Source organism: Neopsephotus bourkii, unplaced genomic scaffold, assembly GCF_033783945.1.
Source record: "Neopsephotus bourkii isolate Nb327-2 ecotype Australia unplaced genomic scaffold, CSIRO-AGI_Nbou_v1 NB_1539, whole genome shotgun sequence".
NCBI classification, from domain to species: Eukaryota; Metazoa; Chordata; class Aves; order Psittaciformes; family Psittacidae; genus Neopsephotus; species Neopsephotus bourkii.
The window spans coordinates 92219-119725 of record NW_026902015.1 but is presented as its reverse complement, the minus strand read 5'-3'; the positions used below and the strand labels follow the sequence as shown (position 1 = coordinate 119725).

General features: G+C 42.7%; 1 protein-coding gene across 3 annotated transcripts; it reads right to left on the bottom strand.

Annotated features, from left to right (window-relative positions):
• Positions 1-811: 811 nt before the first annotated feature.
• Positions 812-26836, bottom strand: GSDME (gasdermin E). Of its 3 annotated transcripts, none has more exons than XM_061370312.1 (12): positions 26751-26836; positions 24984-25097; positions 22982-23101; positions 22298-22528; positions 20983-21175; positions 11617-11788; positions 10573-10693; positions 6138-6326; positions 4092-4219; positions 3793-3976; positions 2189-2262; positions 812-1211 (listed from the first exon to the last, which is right to left on the bottom strand). In XM_061370312.1, the coding sequence occupies exons 4-12, from the start codon at positions 22506-22508 to the stop codon at positions 981-983; spliced, it is 1503 nt and encodes a 500-aa protein (XP_061226296.1). In that variant the 5' UTR covers positions 22509-22528; positions 22982-23101; positions 24984-25097; positions 26751-26836; the 3' UTR covers positions 812-980. The 3 variants fall into 3 exon arrangements, with proteins under 3 accessions (XP_061226296.1, XP_061226297.1, XP_061226298.1); XM_061370313.1 differs by having other exon boundaries at positions 26747-26765; XM_061370314.1 differs by lacking the exon at positions 22982-23101.
• Positions 26837-27507: the final 671 nt, after the last annotated feature.

Below are 27507 nucleotides of genomic sequence, written 5' to 3'. Positions count from 1 at the left end.
CCTCAGTCTTGCCTGGAAGCACTGACATTCCACTTACCTGGAACATCACCTTCCCAAGCCCATATTTACAGTGGTCTTGGCTGCATTTGGCGCATCCACGTCATTACAAAAACAAATACAATGAAAAAAGGGCAAACCAGCTCCAAGCCCAACAGCCCTGGGCAGCTTTACCAACACTTTGCTTTTAGTCAAACAATCAAAACATCTGTACTTAAAATGTCTCACAGGTGAAATGATCATTTCTGTGGCATCTGCACACACTGAAAGGCATCACTGTGCCTCAAAGAGAACGTTCAGGACACAATTTAAACAGCAGAAACTTGCTGAGGTGAGTAAAAACTTCCTGGAAAACCGAAATGCTGAAGAGAGGCACAAAGCCCCAAAGTGCTCTTCCTTTTGGAAAAAGGGTTTATTTCCTGCAGTGCAATTCACATCTGTAAAGCCAAACTACAGTGAACAACCAAAATCCTAATCAAGTATCTCTTGAGAGCCCTCCACTCTGCTTGCTTCAGAGTAAAGACATTCCCTACATTAAGTCCTAAGTGAGCAAAGCAGCTGCTGCATTGCAGACCCCAGCCTTCCACAGCCTGCTGGTTTGCTTGCTTACACAAAGCAGTTTGTACCTCACAGTCTTCTCCCATGCATGTAAATGCAAACAGTCAGGTTCTAAAGCCCCACAGATGTGACAACAACCAGAACAGCTACATTCAATTCCTAATTCCAGGCTTGTCTGTTCTGATTCCCCCCCCCACACCTTCACCCCTTATTTCTGCATTTCCCACTGCAGTCACAGGTGTCAGTGAAGCTGAGGCAGTGCAGAGTGCTCACCCCAAGCCTGCAGAGCCCAGCCTGGCCACCATAACCCCTGCCCGGACTGCCCTATGCACTCAACCCAGTGGCTCTACTCCCAGCTCAAACACACCAACACTACATTGCAGAGCTACAGAAGAACAGGCTAGAGCAATAATGCAGCAAAACTCCTACACATTTCCACCTAAAGCAGAAAATCCATACAATGCAACATAAAGAACCAGTGGGAAGAATCTAGGTTCTTTCATAGTTACAGCTTTCACAGAAGACTCTGTCATTTCCAACTGAATGTTTGATGAAGTAAACAGCCTTTGCACCACATCAAATCTTCCTCTGTCAGTGAGAGTCGCCACCAAAGGACTGCTCAGCGCCACAGTGCCATCAGCTGCAGCGATGTTCGGCTGTGTTCATGAGAGAGAGCAAAACACAAACACATCAAAAACGTTTTCCAAGCAGGGCCGCTCCTGCCATTACACAGCTCACCGGAGAGCTTACAAGGCAGCAGGAAAAGGGCAAGATTCCCTTTAGTGTTAGCCTTGACAAGTACAACGTACTCATCCGGAACCAAAGCTCTATGGCACCCTTTAAGGAGAAACATCTCTCCTACAGTGCCGTTTCTCCAGTTCAGCCTCTCACTGCATGTCCCAGAAATCACAGGATGATTTGGAAGGGATCTTAAATCTCATCCAGTTCCAACCCCTTGCCATGGGCCCGGACACCTTCCACTGGACCAGGTTGCCCCAAGCCCTGTCTAACCTGGCCTTGATTTCCTTAAAGACACAAACATCTCCCCCCCACACACACACCTTAATCACTGAAGATCACACTGAGCTCTCACTCTTGCTCTGAGCAAACAGCAGCACTCCTCTTGCACTTGCATATTTTCTGGTGTTTACTATTATTTGTGTTAGTGAGCTAAAAAAGCCTCAAGAAAACCCCTGTGCTGTTCTTTCAGCAGTTGCAATGAATGGCCTCAGAATTTAGGAACTTCAGAATTTGCCATGGCCCAAGCACTGATGCTATGAATGGAAAACTGTTTTCCAAGGGCAGGTGATTACTGTCACCAAGACTCTAAAGTAGGCTAGTGAGACTATTAGTAAATTAAAAGTTGAGCTTAAGTTACAATTTTCTTTTGCTCACAGCCCATGAAACCTCCCAAATACAGAAACGTTTCAGAGGTTTGGGATCCATCTGCAGTAAATAACCTGCATCGCTTGCCACTGTCAGACTGACCTTGCCAAAGCAATGCTTACAGCCGAAATCCACACTGGAGCTTAACATCTTCGGTACTGGGTGACAAGTCATGATAAAAGCAGAGGATAGAGTCATTACTGCTGCTGGGGCCCACATGCTACAGAGTCACAGTTTGATTACTCACCAAATAACACAACGCTGGAACCACCTGAAGATCACAGCAGGCACGCAGCAGGACAAGGGTGCAATCAGGCAGCTCTGTGGAGGAAACAATATAAGAGGAGGACTGTCTTCAGCGAACACTGCACCAGGCTGGCTGCTGGAAAGGGTTTTCTTAACAGTGAGCTCTGAGATGTTTTCCTGCTGAGCAAAGACAGGCGAGCTGCATTTCTGGGGCCCATCTGCACATAACAGCACCTTGTGACATGGATGCTGGAGAACAAAGTGATTCAATGCTGAGGACAGTTGTCATAACTGCCCTGCTGGATGCCTGGATGCTTGGAAGAAGCTGATCCAGCCCTTTCCTGCCAGCTTCCAAGACTGCAGAATAAAACGGGATGGGGAATGGGTAGGTAAAAGCCCACACTGACTATCTCTGCCCTTGAGAAAGGGCAGCTTGTAGGAAAGGGGATTTCCTCCCCATCATTCTTGTCTCATCCATAAGCATCGCCCAGTGTTTCACTCTGAGCCTGCAGGCTGGATGAATTATTTAGGCCTTGAATAAAACAAGAACCTCCGCTCTCAAAATCTGTACGAGATGCTGACTTCAGCAAAAACACATCTGAGAAGGAATTACACAGCTGAGACTGTGCTGGGGCAGGGAGACAGACTAAATGATCCCTGTGGTGCCCTTCAACTCAGAGGCTGTAAATCCTACTAGAAGCAACAGGCATAAACCAGCTTTGGTTCTTGATCCAGCCACATTAACAACGCCTGGACTTCAGCAGCAGACATTATGTCCAAAGCCAGGTGATAATGAAACACGCTCAATTAACCGCCCCCTTCTGTTAATAGCATCTGACAAGTGTTACCACATCAGCAGGTTTCTGTTTTCTGTTTCTTTTCTGTCTCCACAAATGAGTTAAGCCTTTCTACCCGGGTTCAGTGCATAAATAGATGCACACTGACATTTTGCTGCACAATACCACATCTAACTAATACCACACTGGACTTCCCTTCGTTATCTTAATGTCAGGAAATTCTTTATATATGAGAGAGGAGAAGAACCCAGGAAAGTCTGTTCTGGACTTTGCAGGTAGCTTTTAATTAACACTGCGGAGCCAATGAGCTTGTGAGGATGGCATTTGGTTGACATTTGGGTTTAATCTCCTGTTCCAGCAGCTGCAAAACAACCCTCTAATTGCAGTGTCTCACGTTAAATGCATTTCTGCTAAGCAGAGTTTGCACCTCACCAATACACGCTGTGACACAGAAGACAACTCCTGATTTGTGTTTCTCAGCATCTAGGCGGGAACAGCTCCGTATGCTGTAGGAACAGGAATTAGCTGCCAAACTGGAAGTGCCCGCACTCAGAGGAAAACAGAGTTAAGCAATCCTGGAGGAATGTGTATTTTACAAGCAAAATCTGTCAGTGATTGAGGGCTGAATTTAAGTGCCAGCCAAGAACGCGAAGCATGGTACACCAAACTCATAAAAAGAGAAGGGAACAAATGACAGCCACTCAGCTCATCAGCTGCTCAAAAGAAGCCATAAATGCTTTAACACAGAGGGAGCTTCTAAAAGGAAACTATGTTTAAAAAATGGCCCTTCTCTTCATCCACAACATACCAGAGATAGCACTGATGAGAAGGTGAGCAGCTGAGAAGAGTTCTTCATCCTGAGGCTGGCACTTCTGCAACAGCTCCTTCTGCAACCTGCACCCGATGAGCTGTAAGAAGTCCAGGAGGTCTCGTTGTTGTGCAGGTATTAACTCCTTCAGGTCTGGCTTGTCTCCCGTGCAGATATCATCTACCTCGAAGCAAAAGAGTAAGTAAACTTCCTCAAAAGAGAAAAGTTCCAGCAAAGGAGAATGCCAGCTCCATTTGGAAACTGCTTTTAGAGAACAAGCGGAAGCTGCTTTCTCTTACCACGTCCTCCAGGGCAGTCACCATTTCTTCACAGAGCAAGAGCTCACAAAGGGTTTTATATAAAGCTCTTCGCTTGTCTTCCGGCAGCTTCACAAAGGGCTGGAACTGAGCCTTCAGCCATGACAGATCTTTCCCAAGAAAGCAGTAAGAAGTAAAAGTAAGTATTTCTGCACAGGTGCCAGTGAAAACAGTTAGCATTTCTGCTGTGTGTTTCATAAGCTCATTTATCACCACATCCTGACATCCTGATTTCCATCAGCACAAGTTATAAGGCAAGGCTGGAACACAGCCGATTCTGTTTCCCAGCCAAGCCAATGAAGCATCAATGAAAATTCTAAGAACAGCTACAAAGGATCAAGATTTTAGACCTCAGTATCTTAATGTTAACTGAACTAACCATATATTAAGTTTTTCACTTGAAAGTTCATATCCAGTAAATGTCCATTTATAAGGCAGAATGAAAAGTTCTGCTCTTCACTTCTTAATCTGTGGGTTAATATGAATTAAAAAGTCAAAGGTACAAGTCCACCCACAGAACTCAAAGTTCCTATTGCAATCAATTGTTACTGTCCTTGTATTTCATCAGGTACATCAAAGAATTACAACTCTTCACCCCTGACCCTGTCATTATTACAAAAATCAGGACAAAAATCTCTTGTTGATTGAAATACCGAATCCATGACAATGGATACAACAGAAGCACAAAAGAATTCACTTCTTTCCCCAGAGCTCAACCATGACACTGAAACAAAATGTTTTATGACATCAAATTACCGCTTTGCTGAAAAAAATAAGTTTTCAAGTGCATAATGCCAACTGGAAGGCTGGGATGTGTTTTTCTGCATTCTAAAAACATGGACACACAGGCATCGTTAACCTTGTTTCAAAGAAGTCTCCCTTCGTGTCACTCCGGTCAAGAAACACGCACTCTTTAAAGATGCCTTCTGTATCCAAAAATTACTTTACTGGAAAAAGGAAAACCAACCCAGCCTCAGGCAGATATCTGCTGTACCTGATGCAGTCGTACGTACAAAGCACAGAAGAGGAAACCTACTTTAAACACCTTGAGTAGAAACAATATTTTTAGGGCTTTTTTCCAGGAGACAGCTCAGGTTAATTAATGAAAAGAAACCTCCAAGCCTTGTAAGCGGGCAAGGTGCGAGCATATGTCAAGCTAAACCAAACAGTGCATTCTTTCACAGATAACTGGTTTTTATATACACATGCAGACACAGTTATTCTTTTCCATTCTCCATGAGAGAACGACATAGTTTATTTCAGGACAACAAATACCTATTTTGGTTACAGATGGTCCACTAAACAGCCAAAGGGTGAAATGCTGAGATAACAAAAGTGATGTTCGTCATTAAAACCAGCTGTAAGAACTCTGCCAAGAACTGAAGAACAGTAAAGTGTGCTGAGGCCTTGATTTGTTTTCCCTTTTGTCAGTCCTCTGGTGACAAACTTGCCCTTTCCTCCCCCATGCCTACAATAAACAAGTTGTGCCTGGCCCATTGTACCAGCTTGCCAATTGCCATTTAAAAATCACATTTTCATTTCATCAGCTGTAATTGATACCAAAGATCTCTATAAAGCATCTCATAAAACAATGAGGCTAAGTGAAGGGGGGAGATGCCTTTGTAGTTTTTGAGACTTAAAATAACCTTTAACTGAGCAGCTTTACTGAGAGCATTTTCCAAATGGTGAAGGAATATTTTCAGTGGCCCTTTCTGAATGAAATCATAAATCACCACTGATCTTACAGAGTTCATCTGGAATGTAAGAGAACTGCCATTAACACCTGATTTGGTAAGATCGTATTTATGACAAAGGGATTCAGGATGTTCCTAGGGAACAGTCCACTGCATATACTTACTGCAGCAGTAAATCCTTCCATTCTTTCAGTGCATTCCCTTAAGAGTTCTCAATAAGGGCTATTAAAATGAACTAACATAATTTCTTACCCCCTATTATACCAGATTATTTCCTCCTATCATGTTGCTTAACTCACTGTGATATAATAATGTAAAGCATTTCTGGTAATACCTTGCTTCAAGACACTTAAAGAAGCACCACTGGGAATGAGTTTTTTTGCCCCAGAGTACACGTCGTTATCAACGGCATCTGGCTGATAGAGAAACAAAGCATCTCTGAATAGCGCTGAATGGGGACAAGTTGAGCCTTCTGTGCTTTCTTTTTCAAAACCTCCTTGCTGTTCATCCAGCAGACAGAATTCTGTAATTAGAAATTCAATTGAAACAATAAAATTAATAAAATGTGTAAGTAATTCATGAGTGAGGTGCTAGCTTGTATTATCTACAGTGTTCCTGTACGTGATTTCTCCATGGCTCATCTCTTCTAGATGGAAAAAATGCCAGTGGCTGCTATGAATGTGAATTACTGAGCATTACTGCAGCCCTGCTGTTTGGTATAGTGTGCACAGACAGATTCTGTGATGCAGCTCCAAAATGTGACTCCAGCTCATGGGAATTAAGGTACTGTAGACAGCAAGTAACATGAAAACTTCTCACTGACACTGTAAACCTGAATGTTGCATACAAGAGATTCAGGTATTCTTCATGTTTCTGCCAAGTAAGAGATGTGCGGTAATGCTGGCTAAAGGGGCCACTCATGATGGAGACATGAAAGCACTTTCTGAGTTTTATACAAACTCTGAGAGTCCCTCACAGAGCTACTTCTGGCACTTACAGATTCCCCTTTCTCAGCCAAGCTACAGGTCCACCCTCAAATTCTCCAGATGAGTGGAAAATAGGGGGCTTTACAGTGATTTTAAAGGACTTCCCCCAGGCATGTTCACTCTGAAGTATACTGTCACTTTGCAGGAGCTTCATGAAGAAAACATCACACCTGGCTGGATTACCCTTCCTGCCTTGTCTTCATGGCATCCTGGTCTACCTGACCCAAGCAGGACTCCCCGTTTCCTTCCACCCCAATGCCAACCTGATGAGGCCAAGGGACTCCTCAGGTACACAGGAAGCCTTTGTGAAAGTTATGCTGAGAAATCTGGAATATCGAGTTCTGTGCTCAGGTGTCCAACATTGTGCCCCAAAGCTGCAGAGTACAACCAAAGCCTTACACATATGTTGGTCACCTTTTATCATCTCAAATGAAAGACCTGTAACTGTTCCCCTGTTCCTCTGTAGCAGGTCTGAGGAAATTGCAGTGAGGCTAACAAGAGAAACTCAATTTTAGAGTAACACCTGACAGCAAAGGGGAGGGAAAAATGTAACTAATCGAGCACAGTGCTCACACGTAGCAGGCACAAACCCTAAATATAACCTTCCTGCAGTTGCAAGAGTCTGTCTCACCAAATTAAGGACATTCAAAGCAGAAGAGAAAGCACGGAGAGCACTCCATCAGCAAAAAGGTTTTCAAAGGGAGAGTACACAAAGAAATCTCTACCACAGAGAAAGAAAGATGACAGAGGCCTTTATGCCTGCATAACCATTCAGAGAAGAGGAGTGAACTAGAGAAGCAGAAAGCAATTAACACAACTGAAACAACTTCCCAAAGCAATGAGACCCCAGACAACAGCTAAGGCACCGTATGGTGAACAAACTCATGTTACTTCCATTGATAATAACCAGGCTTTCACACGACCCCTGAAGGGAGGAGATAGTGCTAATAAACTACCTGCCCTCCTAAGGCAGATTGATGCTAGTAAGGGAAATCAATACACAGCATCATGAAAAGTTTCAGAAGATAGAGATCCTGTTAAATCTCAGATAGGACTCGATTCAGAAGAAAATGTGAATGTTTTGTACTAGTAGGGCTGTTAATTAATTTTCTAGCTCATTAATTTTGTCATACTCTTAGAAAAAAGAGAAGGGAAAATACGCAGACAAAAAAATACACACACTACTGTGATGTCTTCTCTCTTGAATTCTATTATACCCATCGATGACCAACCTCCAGCAGCGCACTTAGATCTTGTTAGTTATTCAGAAACATTAACAAAAATGGATGAAAAGCAGAGATGGTCAATGAAAACAATCAAAGGCAAGGAGACTCCTTTGCTTGGAGAAGCTGAAAAGATTAGGGCTGTTTAATTTATAGTCATTTAAGAGGAAGCAAGTCGTGTTTATAGCAATGAACAGAACAAAGCAAATCAGGGGGTACCGCTGTACCTTCTGTTTTGTAAAGCAAGAACAAAAGGACTTCTAGGAAGACTTTAGAGACACAAAACTGCAAAGCCTGTAACAGGAACAGCTTTTACATGTAGTGGTAAATTAGCTGTAGAAATCAAACAGAATGATTACAAGAAAAAATTACAGTAAAGGGGTCAGAAAAGGATTAGACCTTGTTTTATTTCTTTTTCATTTCCTTATAAAAATGTCCAGGCATGTCCAGTCACATCAGCTTTAAATTTTTATATACCACTTTTTCTTACAGGATACCCCACACGCTGTCAGTGGCAAAGGAAGGGAAGCAAAAAACCACCTTAATGCACCTTATTCTGTAATTATATGAGAAGAGAATCACGTTATGCTACAACGTGCAACTGGTCTCTTTCAGTCTCATGTGAAAGGACTACATTAGTCACTGGATTCAACTTCAAAGGCTATTTTTATGTCCATAAACAGACGCTTATCACTGCTCAGACATTAAGAAGTTGAAAGTTTAGCCCCACCCTACTTAAAATCCCTAATTTCGCTGTTAGTTCCTCCATGTTCTCAGTGATGCTCAGGCAAGGGAAGACAGTACATTAAAAAGAGGCAAGCCATAGGTTCATTGACATAAAATAATGCTGGGCCAGTTTTGAAGCTTAAAAGACATACATAAAACATGAAAAAAGGAAAAAGAAGGATTCTAGATTTCTATCTAGAAATGACATAAGCAGGTTATCAGCTACACACCTGTGTAGTCAGACAGCCTTAACTGCACCTGATTACTCTGAATTACACTTTTATTATGACCATGAAGTCAATGCCCTCTGCTCTGTCTCTGTGATCAGTCTATGTCAGAGCAATTCCACATTTCAGAGAATTTTTTACAGGTTATATGGTATTTACTTATATTCTGGAACCTACAGACTCAATATCAGAAGTCAGTTGAAGGAGAATGATGGAGAGTACCTTCTACATTCCTTATGCAAATAAAGTGCATCCTGGATTGAAATCTCAACTGCAATTCAAGTATTTCTTCAACGTATCTCTTGTTTCTCTCCACATCAGTCCTTTTCAACCTCCAGCTTTACACAGTCCATCTGATTTCCTTCCTTCTTACATAACATCCCCTGAAACCTTTAGGTCAGGGAGTTCAACTGAGGACAGACATGAAAGAAAACCCCAAGCAATTCTACAAAGCAGAGTTACTACTCCTCCCAAAGCCAGCTTCAACATTGTTTTGACTTGACACCTGAAAATTACTTACTGAAATAAGTAAGTAAGCAAATTTCATTACTTACTGAAATAAGTAAACTGTGACCTGAAAACACGACAAGGACATTTCTGTAACCATTCTGAGAATATATATGAATATATATGAAACTGTAAAATAGAAAAGATTAAATTCCATATGAATAATTCTTTTCTTAGCACGACTGTCGTCTCAGCATTCCTTGTTGACCATTGATTTATATTCAGTTCACTCTCCCTGCCAACAGGGGAAGGCAACAGCATGGGCTGAGGGCCAGACAGCTAGAAGCAAAACTGCAGAAGAAGACATGGACAGCAAATTCAAGAGGTTGAGCAGTGTGCCCTTGCAGCTATTGAAGTTTGCACATACTGGGCTGTGCTGGCAAGAGCATAGCCAGAGGATCGATGACAGTGATGTTTCAATTTGGGAGACTGCATTCAGAGTGTAGCGTTCAGTTTTTGACTCCGAAGTACAAGACATTCACATCCTGGAGCAATGCAGCAAACAGCTACCAAGGTGCTGGAGACCATCATGTGTGAAAAGAGGCTGACAGACAGGATTCGTCCAGCCTGGAGAAAATACTGCTAAGGGAGAACCTTACTGCTATCTCCAACTACCCGATGGAAGCATGAAAAGAAGACAGAGCCAGACTGCTGCATGATGATAGGACAAAAGGCAACAGACACAAATTAAAGCAAGGGAAAGTCTCATCAGTATTAAGGGGGGACAAAAGTTCACTATGATGGTGTCAAACATGAGAACAGGCTGCCCAGAGGGGTGGTGGAATCTCTGTCTCTAGAGATAATCAAAACTTGAATAGACAAGGATACAAGAAAAGTTGGCTCTACCTTGAGCTGGGGCTTGAGCTAGATGGTGACCTCCTGTGGTGCCCTGAAACCTAAGTTATTCCAAGTGTATGATTTATTCAAACAGGTGAAAAGGCACTGCTAACTTAGAAAGCAGCATTTCACAGCACAAATATCTGTCAAGGCAATGGAGGCCACACAACATCATCACCTTCAGGCACAGGGAAATGTAGAAATCATTGCCCAACTGACAGCTCTGTTGAACTGCGTACCCAGAAAATGAGCTTTATACTTACCAAACTGGCCACTGTGCTTTATAAACAGTTCAATTACACTGTAGGCAATAGTGGTTGCAGGAGGAATTTCAAGGATCACACTAGAATCTTTCATCATACTTCCACTTTCACTCACTGAAACCTAGAGGACAAATTTATTCACTGTTTATCTTACTCTGTTATTATGTAGCTTAAACACAGAATTAATAAAGGGGGAAAAATACAGAGAAGAATGTGTGCCACTCTCCATGATGTCTAACCAAAGCACATGTTACATTTGACATCTGTGAAAGGAGCTACATAAGCAGGGAAAGAAGCACAATGCTCTCAAACTCTTAGCTACCCTCTCCTATTACAAAGTTGAGTTCCAGGTGCAGTTTTTGCTACACTGTCACTAGGAAATGGACTTCAGCATCCCACCCTGCCCTCTTTTATCCTGGCGCCCCTTTTGCCCCACTGGAGGCTGGTACCAGGAAGATGGCACTTGCACTGTTGAACTGCAGCTCCCAGATCTCTGCTACTAGAGACACCCTGTGTACAGAAGTGATTAATCTGCAACTTAAACTTACTATAAATGAGTGTGTTTTTGACTTTGGTAATTCCTTTTCAATTCATAGGCAATTTTTCAGATACCCTTTTAATCCAGTTAATCTCTGCTTCCATGATCAAAAACAAATAGCTTCTCTATAAATATTAAAACTCAGTAGACACAGCAAACATTTTTGATGAATGATTACTTGGGTTAGCAAATAAATTTGCTTCAGCACTGCTTTTTACTCTTCAGCTTTCACTGAACTGTTGTACGTTTGGTTCACGTTCTGCTATAGTCAGGAATCTACATAGAAACTGAATCACAATTTGACGGTATTGATGGAAACCACATTCCAGGCTCATCTTTTGCCACTGCAATGGGAAAACATGTTACTTTTCTGAAGTATCACAAATAAGCAGTGCAGTGAGTTCAAGATATTATGGAAGCATGAAAAATACTCCGAAGTCTACTTGGAGAAAGCATAATTTCTTCTCAGATAACCAGCAAATGTTCTGTTCCTGGCAGAATTTTACCTTTACTGTTTTTGTGCTGCATCCCACCACACCACTGATTTTTTCTTCTGTCTGGATGTGTTCAGTTATCGTACACTTCTGAGTTGTTATTATCTTTTCTCTCAAGATGCACAGCACTTCACGTTTCCTTTCCATTACTTGTTGCAATAAACTACTGTTTAGATTTATTGTTCTGAAAAAGAAAAGATGCCATTAACAACATAAATACTGAACTGAGAACAAAACATTTGCTTAATTGCTTGAAGAAGCTTTTATTGTAAAAATAACAATGGTTTCTGTATGAGCAGCCTCCTCAAAACCAGTATGCCCTCTTTTGTTATTCGGTAGCGGTAGATATCTGTATTCCACAGGAAGTCCTAACACATCTATTGAATTCCTGATTCTTCACTCTGAGCAAAAATGGCAGCTACCTGGCTACTTTTTAAGCAAAAAACGAAAGGGAGAACTACAGTAAGTCTGGTAAGTTTAAGCTTCCAGTGTACTATGAAAACAACCAGGCAGGCTCATAAACACTGGACTGAATCCTCTGGTACAGTGAACTCACACTGACATTAACAATGTCATGGCAGGGGATGCTGGCTAACCATTCCCTTCAGTCTCATGTTAGCACAAACAGCATCAGTAAATCAATGGCTCCCACCCTGCAGTCTTTAGTCCAAAGAATTATTTCTACCAAAAAGGCTACTGGGGAACACAAACAAAAGACCTGTGCCCATGGTCTGTATTATGAACTCCCTGCAGCCTAGCATGCTGCTGGATACATTATGCATGCACACACATAATGAAAATACCTACAATAGTGTAATTACATAAGCACACAATATAATAGTATTATCCACACACCACAAAGCTCTGCTTAGAAAGAGTGAAGTTGTAGTCAAGCTACTTGTCAAGTTAGGAAATAAATAGCAAGCAATCTCCCAGTCCAGTTAGTTTCTTTTTCTGTAATCAAGCCCTATTTTCCCTTACAATAGTTCTTGGTTTTCTCTCTCTCACCTGACCAGGCTGAGTCCCATTCCTCACCCCTCATTCGTCTCAGCTTTGTGTCACAGCCAGCTCACCAGCCCCACCTTGTGTAATTTCTCGTCTTTTATCCTCAGATGACACCAGCTGTTCATGGCTCCCAGCCTTCATCTCCCCTCCTTCTCACAGTTTATTATTACCACGTCCCAGCCATGTGGCCAAACTGAGTCTCATTTATGTCCTTGTCACCAGTCAGTCCCATCACCCCTGTCTTTGTACATCCTTCTACCTGTCACAGGCATGCCATCAAGTGCTCCTCAGCAGGGGAGGTGACATGGGCTCCTTTACGCCCAAGAGCTGATGTCCAGACTCACCTGGACTAGGACAGTTTGGGGTGACCACCACTAGGAACTGCTGATTTGGCATCTGAAGGCCCTTGCGCAGACAAAGGAGTGTCCTGACACGCTGCCACCAAATTCTGAGTCACCAGAATTCCTCCTTGAGGGATGAACACCACACTAAGAGACTAATTACCTCAATGCCAAGCCTCACACCTTGCCATGCATCTCTTTCAGTGTTCACTTAGGCCCTGAGCTGGCTGAGTGGGATCAGCACGGATCAAGTACTTCAGAGGGCTGGACGAGAAAACAGAAGAGATGTCATGGATTTTGGAACTGGAAAAGATGACTGGAAAAAAAACAACCCAAGCCCACCTGCTATAAACTCCTGTGTTATTCCCCAGTGTAGCATCACAATCTGCAGTTAATGACTGGGACTGTCACAGTCAAAAGAAAAATTAACTCTTGAAGGGACCTCAAGTCTCTAGCTCTTGCCTCCAACTTGTCATCCCTACCACACACCATAATTCCGTGTGTGTTAAGATGCTGCAGGAGATCTTCTTAAAGTTAGGTTCTTCTGCTCCATCTAAGAAAATGAACTCCCAGGAACAATGAGAAAGGATTATTTTCTAAGCAAAGATGACAAAATTCACTACCTTGGCTTCTGGGTGTTAATAGGCTTTCTGGTCACAGTCAAAGCAACTTCTTAACTCTATCTAATTGACTAAAATGTGTCAGTTACAGTATAACTTTGCAAAATACCCAGTGGAGGTCCTCAGATGAGATGTCAGATTTTCTAGGAACAGGTAACTTGAGCAAGACAGTTGAAAGATTAAAAGATTGCTATCCCTGGCTCAAGTTATTCAGTCTTTTCTCCTCCCTATTACTGTAAATGGCATTTATGCATGGAGCTAAATGGCAATTCCCCAAAAAAGCGACGAAGCCATGTCTGACTCGGCCTTGTTTAAATAGAGATATCTTCATAATTAAAAAGTTTTAGATTTATTGGATTCTAGAGGTTTGGATTTATGCAGTCTGCATAAGTCCGAAGTCAGCTTGGGTCTTTATTAAATTAAAAATATCCTGAGGCAATTTTTGATCTTTGGAGACTTAATGCTTATATGAAAGTTCAATCAGTTGGAATGAACTGTCTGGAAACCTTAAAGTTGATTGTTTAACCAAGGGAAAGAAAATACCTCTGAAGCGATGCAACAGCCATCAGAACACCACCCCCCTCCCCCCCAAACATTCCTGAGCTTATTAATATGATGCTTTCTCTTTTGGTGCTGAGCCATGCTTTATGCTTGGAATGCAATGAATCTTTGGATTAAGCAAAAATTGAAGAAATGTCGAGCAATCACAAACACCGCTGCTCTTAAAAGTGTCTGCCAACCCAGAGCTATTAGTTATCAGCATAACAGACCATCAAGCCTATCATACACTTCACAGTAATTATGATTCTGAAGAGGTGTGCTAAGCATCTTGAAAATACAAACTAATGCAGTAAGAACTTGCAATTTTAACATTTGACCTAAGAAACCACAGAAGAAATGCAATGAAGAAGCACAAAAGCAATTTGTCATTTGCTTTCATCTATTTTTTTCCTGCTTTAAAGGAAGACAAAATCACCAGATATTCCTGAAAGTTCCAGCAAAAGAAACAAAATAATCAAAAGTTAAAAAATGCAGATTAAATTGAGATTTGCTGGGTGTGATGGAGCATTAACATAAGAATTGTATAGAATATGATTTCAATCTATCAAAATGAAGTACCAAAATAATTCAAGAGACTTTTTCTTACATCAGGGAACTGAGGTGTTTAGTCTGGAAAAGAGAAGGCTTGGGAGGGACCTTATTGCTCTCTACAACTACATGAAAGGAGAGTGGAGAGAGAAGGTGGCTGGTCTCTTCTCCCAAGTAACAAATGGTAGGACAACAGGAAATGGCCTCAAGCTGAGCCAGGGAAGGTTCAGACCAGATATTAGGGAAAATGTCTCCAGTGAAAGGGTAGTCAGGTATGGGAACAGGCTGCCCAGGGAGCTGGTGAAATCACTATCCCTGGAAGTGGTCAAAAATTGTGTAGATAAAGCCCTCAGTGACATGATTAAGTGGTGGACTTGCCAGTCCTGAGGTAATGGTTGGACTTCACAATCCCAAAGGTCTTTTCCTACCTAGCTCATTCTAAGATTATTATGTTCCTGGTAGGACTGGCTCAAACCCCCTCATGCTCCTGACTTTGAGATTCAGATGCAGAACTAACAGCAGAGTGGCAGAGTGAAGGAGTCAGAAGACACAGACAGGTAAAACAAGCCTGCTGCAGAATGAGGCAATGCTGCATAAGCGGCCACAGCACTGGAGGCTACTCAGAGACACTAAAACAAGGGTACAGAGCTACCTGCTTCTGTCCCTGATGCAGCACTCCCACAGGCACTATGTCTCACAGGTAACTTTGGAGTCCTCTACTCAGAGCTGCATTGTGTGTCAGAGACACAGCCACTGCCTCAGCATCAACATTCAAATTACTTCAGTGGGATACATCTAACTGTAAAGCCCACAGAAATGCTCTCCTCTTCCCACTCGGTTTAGTGAGTACCAGATTCAGAGCTTTAAAACCCTACCACAGCTACAGATACCTTTTATTTTAGGACAGCACACTTAAATGCTCTCCTCTAGTTTCCTGGCACTGAACTTTCTATCGTAAAACCCCTTGGACTCCAGGACTGTGTGTGGGCACATCATAAGTTACTACTGCAGCACAGCCTGTGGAAGGTAAACCATTCTGCTATTCTCAGCAACTCAAACAAGAGACAACATGAGGTAAACAAATACCCAGCTTATCTAAATCATCACTGAAAATAGTCATCAAGAGCAAAATGAAACAGGGTTAAAGTTTGACAATCTGAGCAGGGCTTAAGTTATTGCAGGGTAATGGCCACTGCATCTGCACGTGTATTTTTGCAAGAGCTGAACTCATTTGCCAGCATTACACCCTGAATATCAAGAACATACCTGAATAACAAGGGGTGGCTCAGTTAAATCCCTGAGAATACACGCATGCAGGCACACAAATTGCATGGCATGCTTTTTATTTCACAGGTCACATTTCAGAGCTTTTATTTCTGTTCTACAATCATCACTCTCATCATCTTTCACCATCTATTGTACAGAAGCCCTCACAGATCTCGCATGACCTGTACTACATCACCACACTCCTTCCAGCCTTGAAAAGTTGAGCTGAAGCACTCAAAAGTTACTACATAAGAAGTTATTATATAAAATACAATGAGATGTTTGCTTGCTAAGTCCCATTATCAACAGAGTATGAGCCTGTGTAAATATAGATCGTTTAAAAGATAAAGATTATGGTTTTTTATTGTTTGTTCTGCTTAAATAACCTTCCTGATGTCAGTGATTTATTGTACTGGAAGCTCTGCAGGTCAAATATGAACAGAAAAGAATCTGAGTTTTGACCACAGTCTCTCCACATGTAATCGGATTGAATACTTCCTCTCCTATAACGCAAAGGCTTTCTTCACTTTCATTCAACCTTTTTCTTCTACCATGAGGAAAGCAGTGGAAAATAGAGGCACAAATGCAATTTGCTGCAGTCTGGAAGAAGAAATGTAGGAAGAAAGGCAGAAACACCATGGAAGGCAAGAGAAAACAGACAACATCTGGCAACAGAGCAGGTTCTCACAGTTAGAAGAGAGAGCAGAAGCCTGCTCTAAACTCTACAGCAGAGACTGAGGGTCTTGCAGATGCAGAATTTCTGACTGGACTGTTCACAAAGGACTCCCAGTTTTTTGCCACCAGCTAACTTGCTGAGGGTACACTCATCAATCCCATCACCCAGATGACTAATGAAGACAAGACTGGACCCCGTATTGTCTCCTGGAGTACACCATTAGTCACTGGCCTCCAATTAGACTGTAGTACTGCTCTACATGCTCTGGGCCCAGCCATTCAGCCAGTTTTCAATCCAGCTGTCTGCTCATCCAGCCCGTACATTATCAGCTTCTCTATGAGAATTTTATGGCAGGGAATGATGAAAGCCTTAAAAAAGAAGATGGAATGCACTCTTAAATTGAGAGCAATCTCACCAAGTCAAAGGCACACAACTCTGACCTGAGATCAGTATGCTACAGTACTCTGTGATTTAGCAACCACACTGTAGTATGAAAAACAATAATGTAAAATAAAATATGCTGAGTTTATATAACTAAAAGTACTATTTAACTTGATTTTTAAATTGTGTATTATGTTAACAAGTGTGGTCTGCATTTACAATGTCACTGCTTCTGCAAAGCAGGCAGGATTTCATCCTGCACCCTTCAGCTGTTATTCCTTTTCAGAACAGGAGGCAATGCGGCATTGGAATCTAATTAAATGATCAGTAGGACTCTCCTTCAGAAGGTTCACCTAAGAAGTGACAGGAGCCCGATTTGCTGCCACTGAGGACTTGCAGCTTGCTGAACCTTGAACACTCACAACTTAGTTTAGAAGGCACAGCTGCATTGTTTTAGAATTTTCTGCTACTTATCTGCAACTTCCATTTAAACAGCCTAATACAAGAACAACATTGGAAATGCAACTTGATTACACTGTATGTGTAGGAATAATCAACAGAACAGTAACTGATCAAACAAGCATAAGGAATGTTTGTCATTCGATGACAACAAAAATACCTACTTGACTCTCCTCTCACAAGTACTGATGGGCAAGCATCTATCTTTGGATGCCTTGCATCCAAAAATCACTAATCTGTAGGCGCCAGCACTCCAGAATGCTGAATTCCTGTATTCCACACAATGCTCCATGAACAAGACAAAAACCAGAAGTTTGGACAGAATCCACCATAAATCACAGAATATTTATGAATGAGTACCTGGGATTTCATTTGTAAGGCATTAACATGATTTCCAGTGAGCTCCAACATTATGCTGAAGAAATTTACATTCTGCTATCCTCATCATTTCCAGTGACCTGGCAGAAGCCAGACTGACTGGGTATCAATTATGCACTTTGCATAATAAGCTTTAATAAGCTATGAGCATCTTTTCTATGAACTAAGAACTAGCTCCTTGTAGCTAGGAGGCACACAGATTAACCTCATCTACTGCTGTATTCAGATTGGTGCAGGGCTACTGATTTTACACACACACAAAAAGACACTATATTTCTAAGTATGTAGTTACATGCAGGGTTATAATCCCAAGATGTGATGAAGTAAATCTGATTTGCTATGGGAGGATTATTTGTTTGAACAGAAAGGTAACTCACTGCAGGAAGCTAAATAAAAGCTTACTGATCTAAATCAAAGTTATTCTGATTTGTTCTTCTATAGGGCTCTACCTAAATCCTGACACTATTTTTCTGGTACTAGATACATCCTAATTTTAAACACCTGGTATGCACATTCAGCCCAATATTTTCTGCTTTTAATAAAGCATTTAGTGCAGAGATAGCAGGGTGTCTTATTAGAATAAGTCTGTTGACTCGTGAATGCTCATGATACAAAGAACAGCAGCCACTTGTTCCCGTGAAAATGGATTCTTTCTAGAACATCAGTGTATCTAAAGCAAATTTACAATGCTCCTAACAACTTTTGCACTGATAACAAAAACCTATCAACTTTATCTTCAAAGCATCAGCAAAGGCTATTAAAATGCATTACAGCACCTGCTACAGATCTAAGGTACAATGCTGTAACAAACCAACCACTCTCATCTCCCACAAGCCAAGACCTGCAATACAGAGTAGATCCCTGACTTGTCGTCTGATTGCCAAGTAGGTTTTGGTCCATGACTGTCTTATTGCAAGATTAAATAAATATGATTTCAGAGTCAGACAGGAAGTGTTGCGTACCTTGTAAATTTAATACTATAGTTCCCCTCAGCTACTACTGTAGCTGTATTACTGTATAACAATGAGCAATAGATCATAGAATCATAGAATGGTTTGGGTTGGAAGAGACCTCAAAACTCATCCAGTTCCAGGCCCCTGCCATGGGCAGGGACACCTTCCACTAGATCAGGTTGCTCAAAGCCCCGTCCAACCTGACCCTGAACACTGCCAGGGATGGGGCAGCCACAGCTTCTCTGGGCACCCTGTGCCAGCACCTCACCACCCTCACAGCAAAGAATTTCTTCTTAACATCTAATCTAAATTTCTCTTTCAGTTCAAAGCCATTCTCCTTGTCCTGTATCTACATGCCCCTGTAAAAAGTCCCTCTCCAATTTTTCTTGTAGGCCCTCTTTAGGTACTGGAAGCTGATATAAGGTCCCCCTGGAGTCTTCTCCAGGCTGAATAACCCCAGCTTTCTTATTCTGTCTCCACAGAGGTTTTCCAGCTCTCTGATCATTTTCGTGGCCTCCTATGGTCTTGCTCATGCAGGTTCACGTCCCTCTTGTGCTGGAAAGCTGGACACAGGACTACAACTGGGGTCTCAAGAGAGCAGAGAGGGTGAATCACATCCCTTGACCTGCTGGTCACACTCCTTTTGATGATGCCCAGGATACGGTTGGCTTTCTAGGCTGCAAGTGTGCACTGCTGGCTCATGTTCAGTTTCTCATCAACCAAAATCCCCAAGTCTTTCTCCTCAGGGTTGCTCTCTGCCCAGTCTGTATCTGTGCTTGGGACTACCCTGACCTAGGACTTTGTACTTGCCCTTGTTGAACTTCATGAGGTTTGCACTGGCAGGACCTCTTGATCCTGTCAAGGTCCCTCTGGATGACATCCCTTCCCTCCAGCGTGTCAACTGAACCACACAGCTTGGTATCGACAGCAAACTTGCTGAGGGTGCATCAATCCCACTGTCCATGTCACCGACAAAAGATGTTGAACAGGATCGGTCTCAACCCTGAGGAACACCACTCATCATCATCTCCACTTGGATACTGAGCCATTGACCACAACTCTTTGACTGTGTTCATCCAGCCAATTCCTTATCCCCCCAGTGGTCCATTCACCAAATCAATGCCTCCTCAATCTAGAGACAAGGACGCCATGCAGGACAGTGTCAAACTTTGCTTTGCACAAGTTCAGGTAGATGATGTCAGTCACTCTTCCCTTAACCACCAAAACTGTCACCATGTTATAGAAGGCCACCAAATCTGTCAGGCATGATTTGCCTTGGTGAAGAAGCCATGAGCTGGCTGTCACAAATCACCTTGTCATTTCCCATGTGCCTTAGCACAGTTTACAGGATGATTTACTCCATGATCTTGCCAGGCACCAAGGTGAGACTGACATGCCTGTAGTTCCCTGGGTCTTCCTTTCCTCCCTTTTTAAAAATGGGGGCTATATTTCCCTTTTTCCAGTCAGTAGGAAATTCACCAGACTGCCATGACTTCTCAGATATTATGGATAATTGCTTAGCAACTACATTCACCACTCCCTCAGGACCCATGGACACACCTCATCAGGCCTTCTGCACGATGAACTTGTGCACCTTCAGGTTCTGTAGATGGTCTTGAACTTGATATTATCCTACAGTGGGTGGTTCTTCATTCTAATTCTTATGTAGATCTATAAACTACATTTTGTTCAACTAGTAGAACATGGGTGGACCATGCTGGCTCACCTTTGCTATTCCCTCAACTTCAAATAATCAACTTGTCTAGTACAGTGGCTCACACACACATACACAATTATAAAACCTGCTAGAACAACATAAGTAGCACTGAATTCAGTTTCCATAGCATTTGCACCACTAGCATAGAGAAACCAATCAATTTTTTCCTAGATTGTTACCTCAGTACAGTCCCCCAACAAAGTGAGGATTTGGCTTTTGTTCCACAAGGCAATTCATGCAAATACGTAAGACGAAATTGCAAAGAGATGTTTTTAAAAAGAAAGGGAAAGGTCTGACCACGAAGCTTTCCAAGTCTGGAAATGTTCATTTTTGTATGTATGATTTATCACCTAAAAATGAGAGGTTACATTAAAAATAATTCTCAAGCTATGGCAACGCTGCAGAATCAATTGTTTGGTGATCACAGCTAGCCCAAGCCTTTTCAGCTCAGTAATCCTTCCGAGCCATTACAGCACCTATATTAAAAACATACCTGTCCTTGACGTCTTTCATAAGCTGCTGCAAGTCAATCTCCTGCTTCCTTAGGTTTCCAAATGAGGACTGGTTTTCCACATAGCCCTTTCCTCCAGCTTCCAGGCTGATCTTTCCAAATGAAGTTTCAATGCTTCCTTGAACAGAATCTTCAAACTTCCCCATATATTTTGCAAAGTCAGACTCCACGATTACTAGGAAAGCAATAAAAGTGATTTCTGCTTGTGAAGAGAAGTGCTGAAATGGTCTTGAATTGATTGGAAAAACAGCAACTTACAGAAAATATGACAAGTTAGCGAAGGCAAACAGTACTGAGCAGGTAAATAATGAAATTTACAGCTCTGCAACTCCTGCTTCCTCTACGTTTTCATCATCTTCACTCTGCTACTTTTTATATTTTGCCATTTTAGGAAAACATAAGGTGATTGAAATGCTAACTTCAGACACTATAGAAAAATCATAAAGAATAACTGAAACTTATTTCAGCTACAAAGAAAAACTGCAAAGCAGAGCTGCTTGTATAGCAGGCTTAATATCTTACCATTATCTTGACATATCTCATTACAGGGCTGTCCAAAGCTCACTGAAAACCAACAGAAGCATCCAACTGGCTTAAAACAACTCTGAGTCTTAGGCACCTATAACTGACTCAGCACCAGCTAATCTTCCAAGCCAGCTGCAATGAACATCTCAATTTAGGGACTTATCTATTTTCTTGTGTGGAATTGTGCCACACCTAGAAGTATGGGATTCCAGACTGTTAATCCTAAAACCTGGTTAGGACCACTGCAGCTGGATGAAGAATGAAGTACAAGGGTCAACAGTTAAGAGTATGCACAAGAAGAAAGGAAGCAGAGATAAAACTTGATTTGCCTTGCCTGTACAAACATTCCCTGTGCTAGTGTCACCACCAAGATGCTGTTTATCCAGTGCTTTTTGATCAGGAGCACAGTATAATTTCACACTATCATCACAGACTAAAATCCCCCAGCAGTATTCTAGTTCCTGTGTCTACAGATAGCACTGTTGTTAAACAGTATGACTGCACGGCTTTACAACCTTTGGCACATAATTTCAGTAGTCTATCTAGGCAAAACATTACCTATCTTTTCTTAACAGTTATTATTATTGGGTTTAGTTAAATGACTAATCAAGTGATAAAAGATCCAGTCATCTCATTTACATGGACAGAGAATAGTTCAGAGCATTCCTCTGAAAGGAGCCCCCTAGTAACACGATTGAGAATAACAACAAAAAAGATCAGGCTTTGCATTCTTTTTATCTGCAGTAGTACTCCTGCCCATGTATGGCTTTACCTGGTTTGATCGGTTTGTCTTCAGTAAGCACATCACTCAGGGTGACTGTCAAGAAATGATACTTAGGCTTCTGCCAGCACCAGAACTTCTTTCTCTTCGTGACTAAGCTCATAAGTTGCAGCTTGTCTGAGGCATTCAAGTGGGAGACAGGGATTAAGTCACCTCCACTGTCAGTTTCTCTCACAAAATTCTTTGTTGCTTTTGCAAACATCTTGGGGAATCAATTGAAGCCTGAAAGAATACATCTGCTTTTCAATAACTGCAGCTGGAAGGTATAAATATGCATATTGTCACTTTAAGATTTTCTTCATAGTATAAATAATAATACAGGAACAGCTAATGTTTTCACCCCATCTTCTCCACTTAGAACTGGGGATCATAACAGTTCAAACCACTTATCCCAAAGTAAAAAGGTTTTCATAGGAACAGATGAAAGAATTGTAATTAAAATTTGAAATCAGCAACAGCGAATAAGCAAAGAATAATGCACTGCAGACACAAAATGTGAGGCTTAAACATTACAATAATAATGCATTAAATTTATGGTCATGCAGACAACAAAGGAAAAAAAACAAATGGGTGAGAACACAAATATTCCATTGTACACCTGAAAAGTTCCTTCAAGGAACACTTACAGGTAATTAATTCATCAGCTGGGGAGAAAAAAAAACTTACACAGGTTACCTGAAATCCCAAGAAAACACATCTGCTAATGAGCACCCCGCAGAGACTGGCTGGGATGAGGAGAGCACCAGGCCAGTGGCAGAGGATTTCTGCCTCCCCATACAATCCTTCTTTTATTACCTAACATAAAGTTATCTTACTCTGTATATGGTAACTGGGGGTTATTACTCACACAAATTATCTTGATCCTTTTAATAGCAAGTAAACACATGGAGGGATAATAACAATTCTCTGTAAAAAGCAACAAATATTTGTGCTGGCATCTTTGTCCCCAAGTTTTGTTTCTGAACTCTGCCTCTGAAAAGTCCCAATTAATTTTGTTCTTTCTGAACCTTTCTACATTCGGTGTTTCCCAATTTTCTGCTTTCCATTAGCATAACTACAGCTAAATTGAACATATGGTACTTGCAACTGTTATTTGTGTCTGCTAAACTGCTACATACATTATCTCATTCTAGCTTTTAAATGCCTTGAATTAAGAAATGATTGCACCTCTTGTTGTGTAAGGGTTTCTTTATCCTAAGCAATGCATTTTGCTGTATCTACAAGGAAGCTTTTCAATATGGGACACTGGCTAAACAAACAGGAGAAATGGTAAAAATGACTATTCACAAGTGCTAAACACAATTCTAATAATATAATTTTTGATCTTTTTTGAAAAAACCTAATTTTTTTTTTAATTTCAACTCTGTGTTATTTGAGGTAATCATATTTCCATAATTAAATATTTTCTTTTAAAGTTGGCAGCATTTCTTTGAATCCCCCATCTGACACTGACTAGAAAGTTTAACTAAGATCACAAGATGTCTCAGCTGGGTATCCACACATTTGTAATTAATTACCTGCTTCACAGAAATGTTAGATTTGTCATTTACAAACACAAGCCAGAATAATTAGAACAGACTTCGAGCAAAACCTGGTATTTCAGGATTATTGAGAGAAAATGGAACACTGAATAAAGACTGTTAGTGGCTGGTCCACAGGCTCCATGTTGCAGTATCAGTTGGAGGACAGAGAAAAAAGAAAAGCCTTTCTGCAGATGGAAATTTACTTTCCATTAGCTTTTCCCAAATCCCATTTCAGGTAGCACTGCACACAGTATTTACCAATTCATGTTGAGGTATCTACCTCCTCATGAAACCCCTGTGGCCTACACTTAGTTCTCTATATAAGCAAGTAAAGGATATTTCCCAACGACACCTGCATGGAAAGGTTTTCAACAATGTCAAAGCCAAATAACATTTCACTGAAGAGTCTTCTGGGACTTCCACTGTAATTGTGGCTGCCACAAACATGCAGCACAGGCTCAGCTATATGTACTGAGAATATTCCCACTGGCTTTCTTGTGGAAAAGAAATTCCCAGCAGTCTTCTCTTTGACCTTTTCCTAAACTCTGAATTGAGATTGATTTTTTTTTTCATTCTTAAATTAATCCTCCTGAATTTCCCTGGCACTAACCTCAGTGAGAACACTTTAACAGAATAAGCAGTGCAGCTCCACTGCAGCAGAAAAAAAACCCCACACAAACAAACCAATCCCCCACCAGACCCCGAAACTAGTTTTCTTTTTCCCTGGGACTTATTTTGCGTGAAACAATATTTTACCACCAGCCAGATGACCGATGTGTAATGGAAGGGACCATTAAGAAAATTCTCATGGCCTGCATTAGCTGCTCTTCCCTAGCAGAACCTTCTTCTAACATTTCTGTTCTTTACATGACGGTTCATTCATTCTGATCCCACTCCTAGATACCCGATTCACATAGGCATTGCCTCTGGAAAGAAAAAAGCCCACCAATTTCTGAGTTTATGATAAGACAGATTGCAAAAACCAGTTCCTGTGAGTTACATACTCGCTAAATCTCATGAGAAGAACCATTAACACCATCCCACAAACCTCTGTTTCATGCTGGTTTGTCTTCACTCCCAGTCACTGTGCTTCTGATTAGCAAAAAGGAGACCCTGGAAACACCAGAGTGCTTATGAGGACTGCTGAGACTCACCAGGCAGGAGAGATGGGACTGTCTTCTGCCTCACAATAATAGTGCTGGTGTCTCCCACACTTTGCTGTACTGGGAATGTCTTTGCAGGGAGCATAATTGCTGGTGCAGCTGTACCTGCAAAGCAAGAATATTCTATCCAAATTCCTGTTTGTGTCTCCTTGGATACAGTGCCTTTAACACAAACTCTAAAATGCACCCAAACACTTTGTTTCACTAGTTCACAACTCAAGGATGGAGGGCAACTGAATGTGCATGAGCTGACATCAGAGAGTTTTAATACAGCTACCAGGATGTAAGGAGTCCTGACTGAACAGACACGGAGCAGTTATGGACACAGCATCAAGAAAACTCTGCCTTTGGTGCTTCTTCCTCTGGAAATTTTGCTAGAGCTGTGCTTGGCCTAGTAAAATTAAAAGGAAGGTATCAAAGCTGGTAGAAAGAGCCTGTCAGAGCGATTTTACTCTTGCAGATTTACAGCTAGGCATGAAAGCAGAAAAGGAAGGAGGAGCACCTTCCTTGCTACCAAGGAATTAATTAGCCTGGACCTGGGATACAGGGAGAGTAGTCAATGAAAGCAATGAGATCAAGTGAAGATATTTACAGCATCTTCATTGTCTACTTATAAACAAATAATATCCCTTTTCTTTCCTTTATCAGAGCTCCCTAACTCAATATAGTGAGACATGAGAGCCAAAGAAACATTTTATGAATAATCAGTGTTTACCTTTGTCAGCACAAAAGCAAGTTCTCAACAGTTGCCTGACTTTTCTTACATTCTGTATATACATACACTGACCTTTAAAAAAACACAGTAAAGCTTCCCCCCCCCCTTAACTTAACACTACCCAGCACACCAGGCATCGTACACAGGGAATTTGGGAAGAAAGTGACAACTAGGCTACCAAATGCCAACACATACCTTGCCAATCCTAGTAGTAAGTAAACACAGCCCCTTAAAGCCAAAGGTGACCTCAGAGGAGCTACAGTGCCAGGAGAGCTGCTGGGGGTTAACTCCCCTGCGCAGCAACAGTGACAGCCTTTGAATCCCAGTGAACTCAGAGTTTACATCAAAAGGCAACTAAAGCATGGAAGTGATGACAAGCAGGACATGTGTTTTATTACAAAAACTCATGGTTATTTTCGCCTCCTCTTTCTACGGATTGTAAATTAAAAAACAGCCACAAAAGCCAATACACAAAGTGATGTTCACACAAGAAATTTCAGTCCTTGAGTGCATGCCTTACAAACCAGTACACTTTAGTGCTGTAGGCAGCCCTCTTTTGTGTCTTGATGGCTTCACAGCATGTGCCTCCAGAGGCTCGACGCTGCACAGAACCACAGCAGCTCATGGCACCCAAGGGCGACACCGCAGCCTTCCCCGGGTGCCTCCTGCGAGGTGGAGGTGCGAGGCCTGTGGTGGGAGCTGCACAACTTGGGCTCAGCCCAAAGCTGTCCTTGTCCCTCATGAGCAAAGCACTGACCACCTCGTCCCGGCCTGCGCTGAGGTAGCTGAGCGAGGGGCCCCTCATCACTCCTTTAATGCTTAAACCCCACACAAACCCCCCACGCATGAACTGCGGCCATTCCGCCTCGTTCTGCCAGAGGGCACGCAGGAGCTGGCGGGGAAGAAGAGCAGAGATCCGGCACGCAGCGAGGCTGCCGCGGCGGCTCCTCCCGAGTACCCATCTGCTCGGGTGCGGCCGGGGTACACAGTAGACCGAAGCCCCGCTGGCCTACACCGCACCGCCGGGCCCGGTCCGTACTCACAGCTCTCCCGTCGATCCCCGCCGCCGGGCCCCGAGGATGGGGCGAGCTCCGCCCGCGGGGTGTGCCCAGTCTGACCGAGCCGCGCCCCAAGGAGAAGTGCCGGGGGCGAAGCTCTGGCTGTAGCCCGGTGGACCCGCGCACCGGAGAGGTCTTCGGCCGGCGCGGTGAGGCGGGAGCCGTGCAAGCCCCGCCTGTGCTCAGGCCGCACGGGAGGGCGCGGTGGCTGCGCCCGGGGCAGTGGTCGAGGCGTGGCCGCCATGTTGCCGCTCCGGAACGCCGCCGCAGCACACGGCCCAGGCCAAGGGTCGGAGCGCTGTCGCTGTCCAGCTGCGAGACCCCGGGGCGGTTTCTGCCTCCCTGCACCGGGTCTGCCTCATCATCTCGGCGGGCTGAATGTGCCGCGTGAGGTGGCTGCACGCAGGGCATCCAGCTGGAGGTCTCTGTGTGGGGCTGCCCGGTGTGGCCTGCCAGGGGCTGAGGTGGAGGGCTCGGTTGTGCCTATCAGCTCCCCAAGGCGATGGAAAGCTGGGTTTGCATGGCTGCTTCCTGTCAAATAACACAGGCAACTTCTTCTCTTTAGTTACAATTGACTGACATGTTCTGTGATGCAATTATAAAGGAAATTTTTGGGACATCCTCTCAAACCTAGCTCACTTCACCCATGGTCATAGGTGCAGGGGGTCAGTGGCCTGTGATTAGAATCTGCTGGGAGCAACAGCCCTGGCTGCCAGTGTGCAGCTTCAGGGTTAGCACTCTT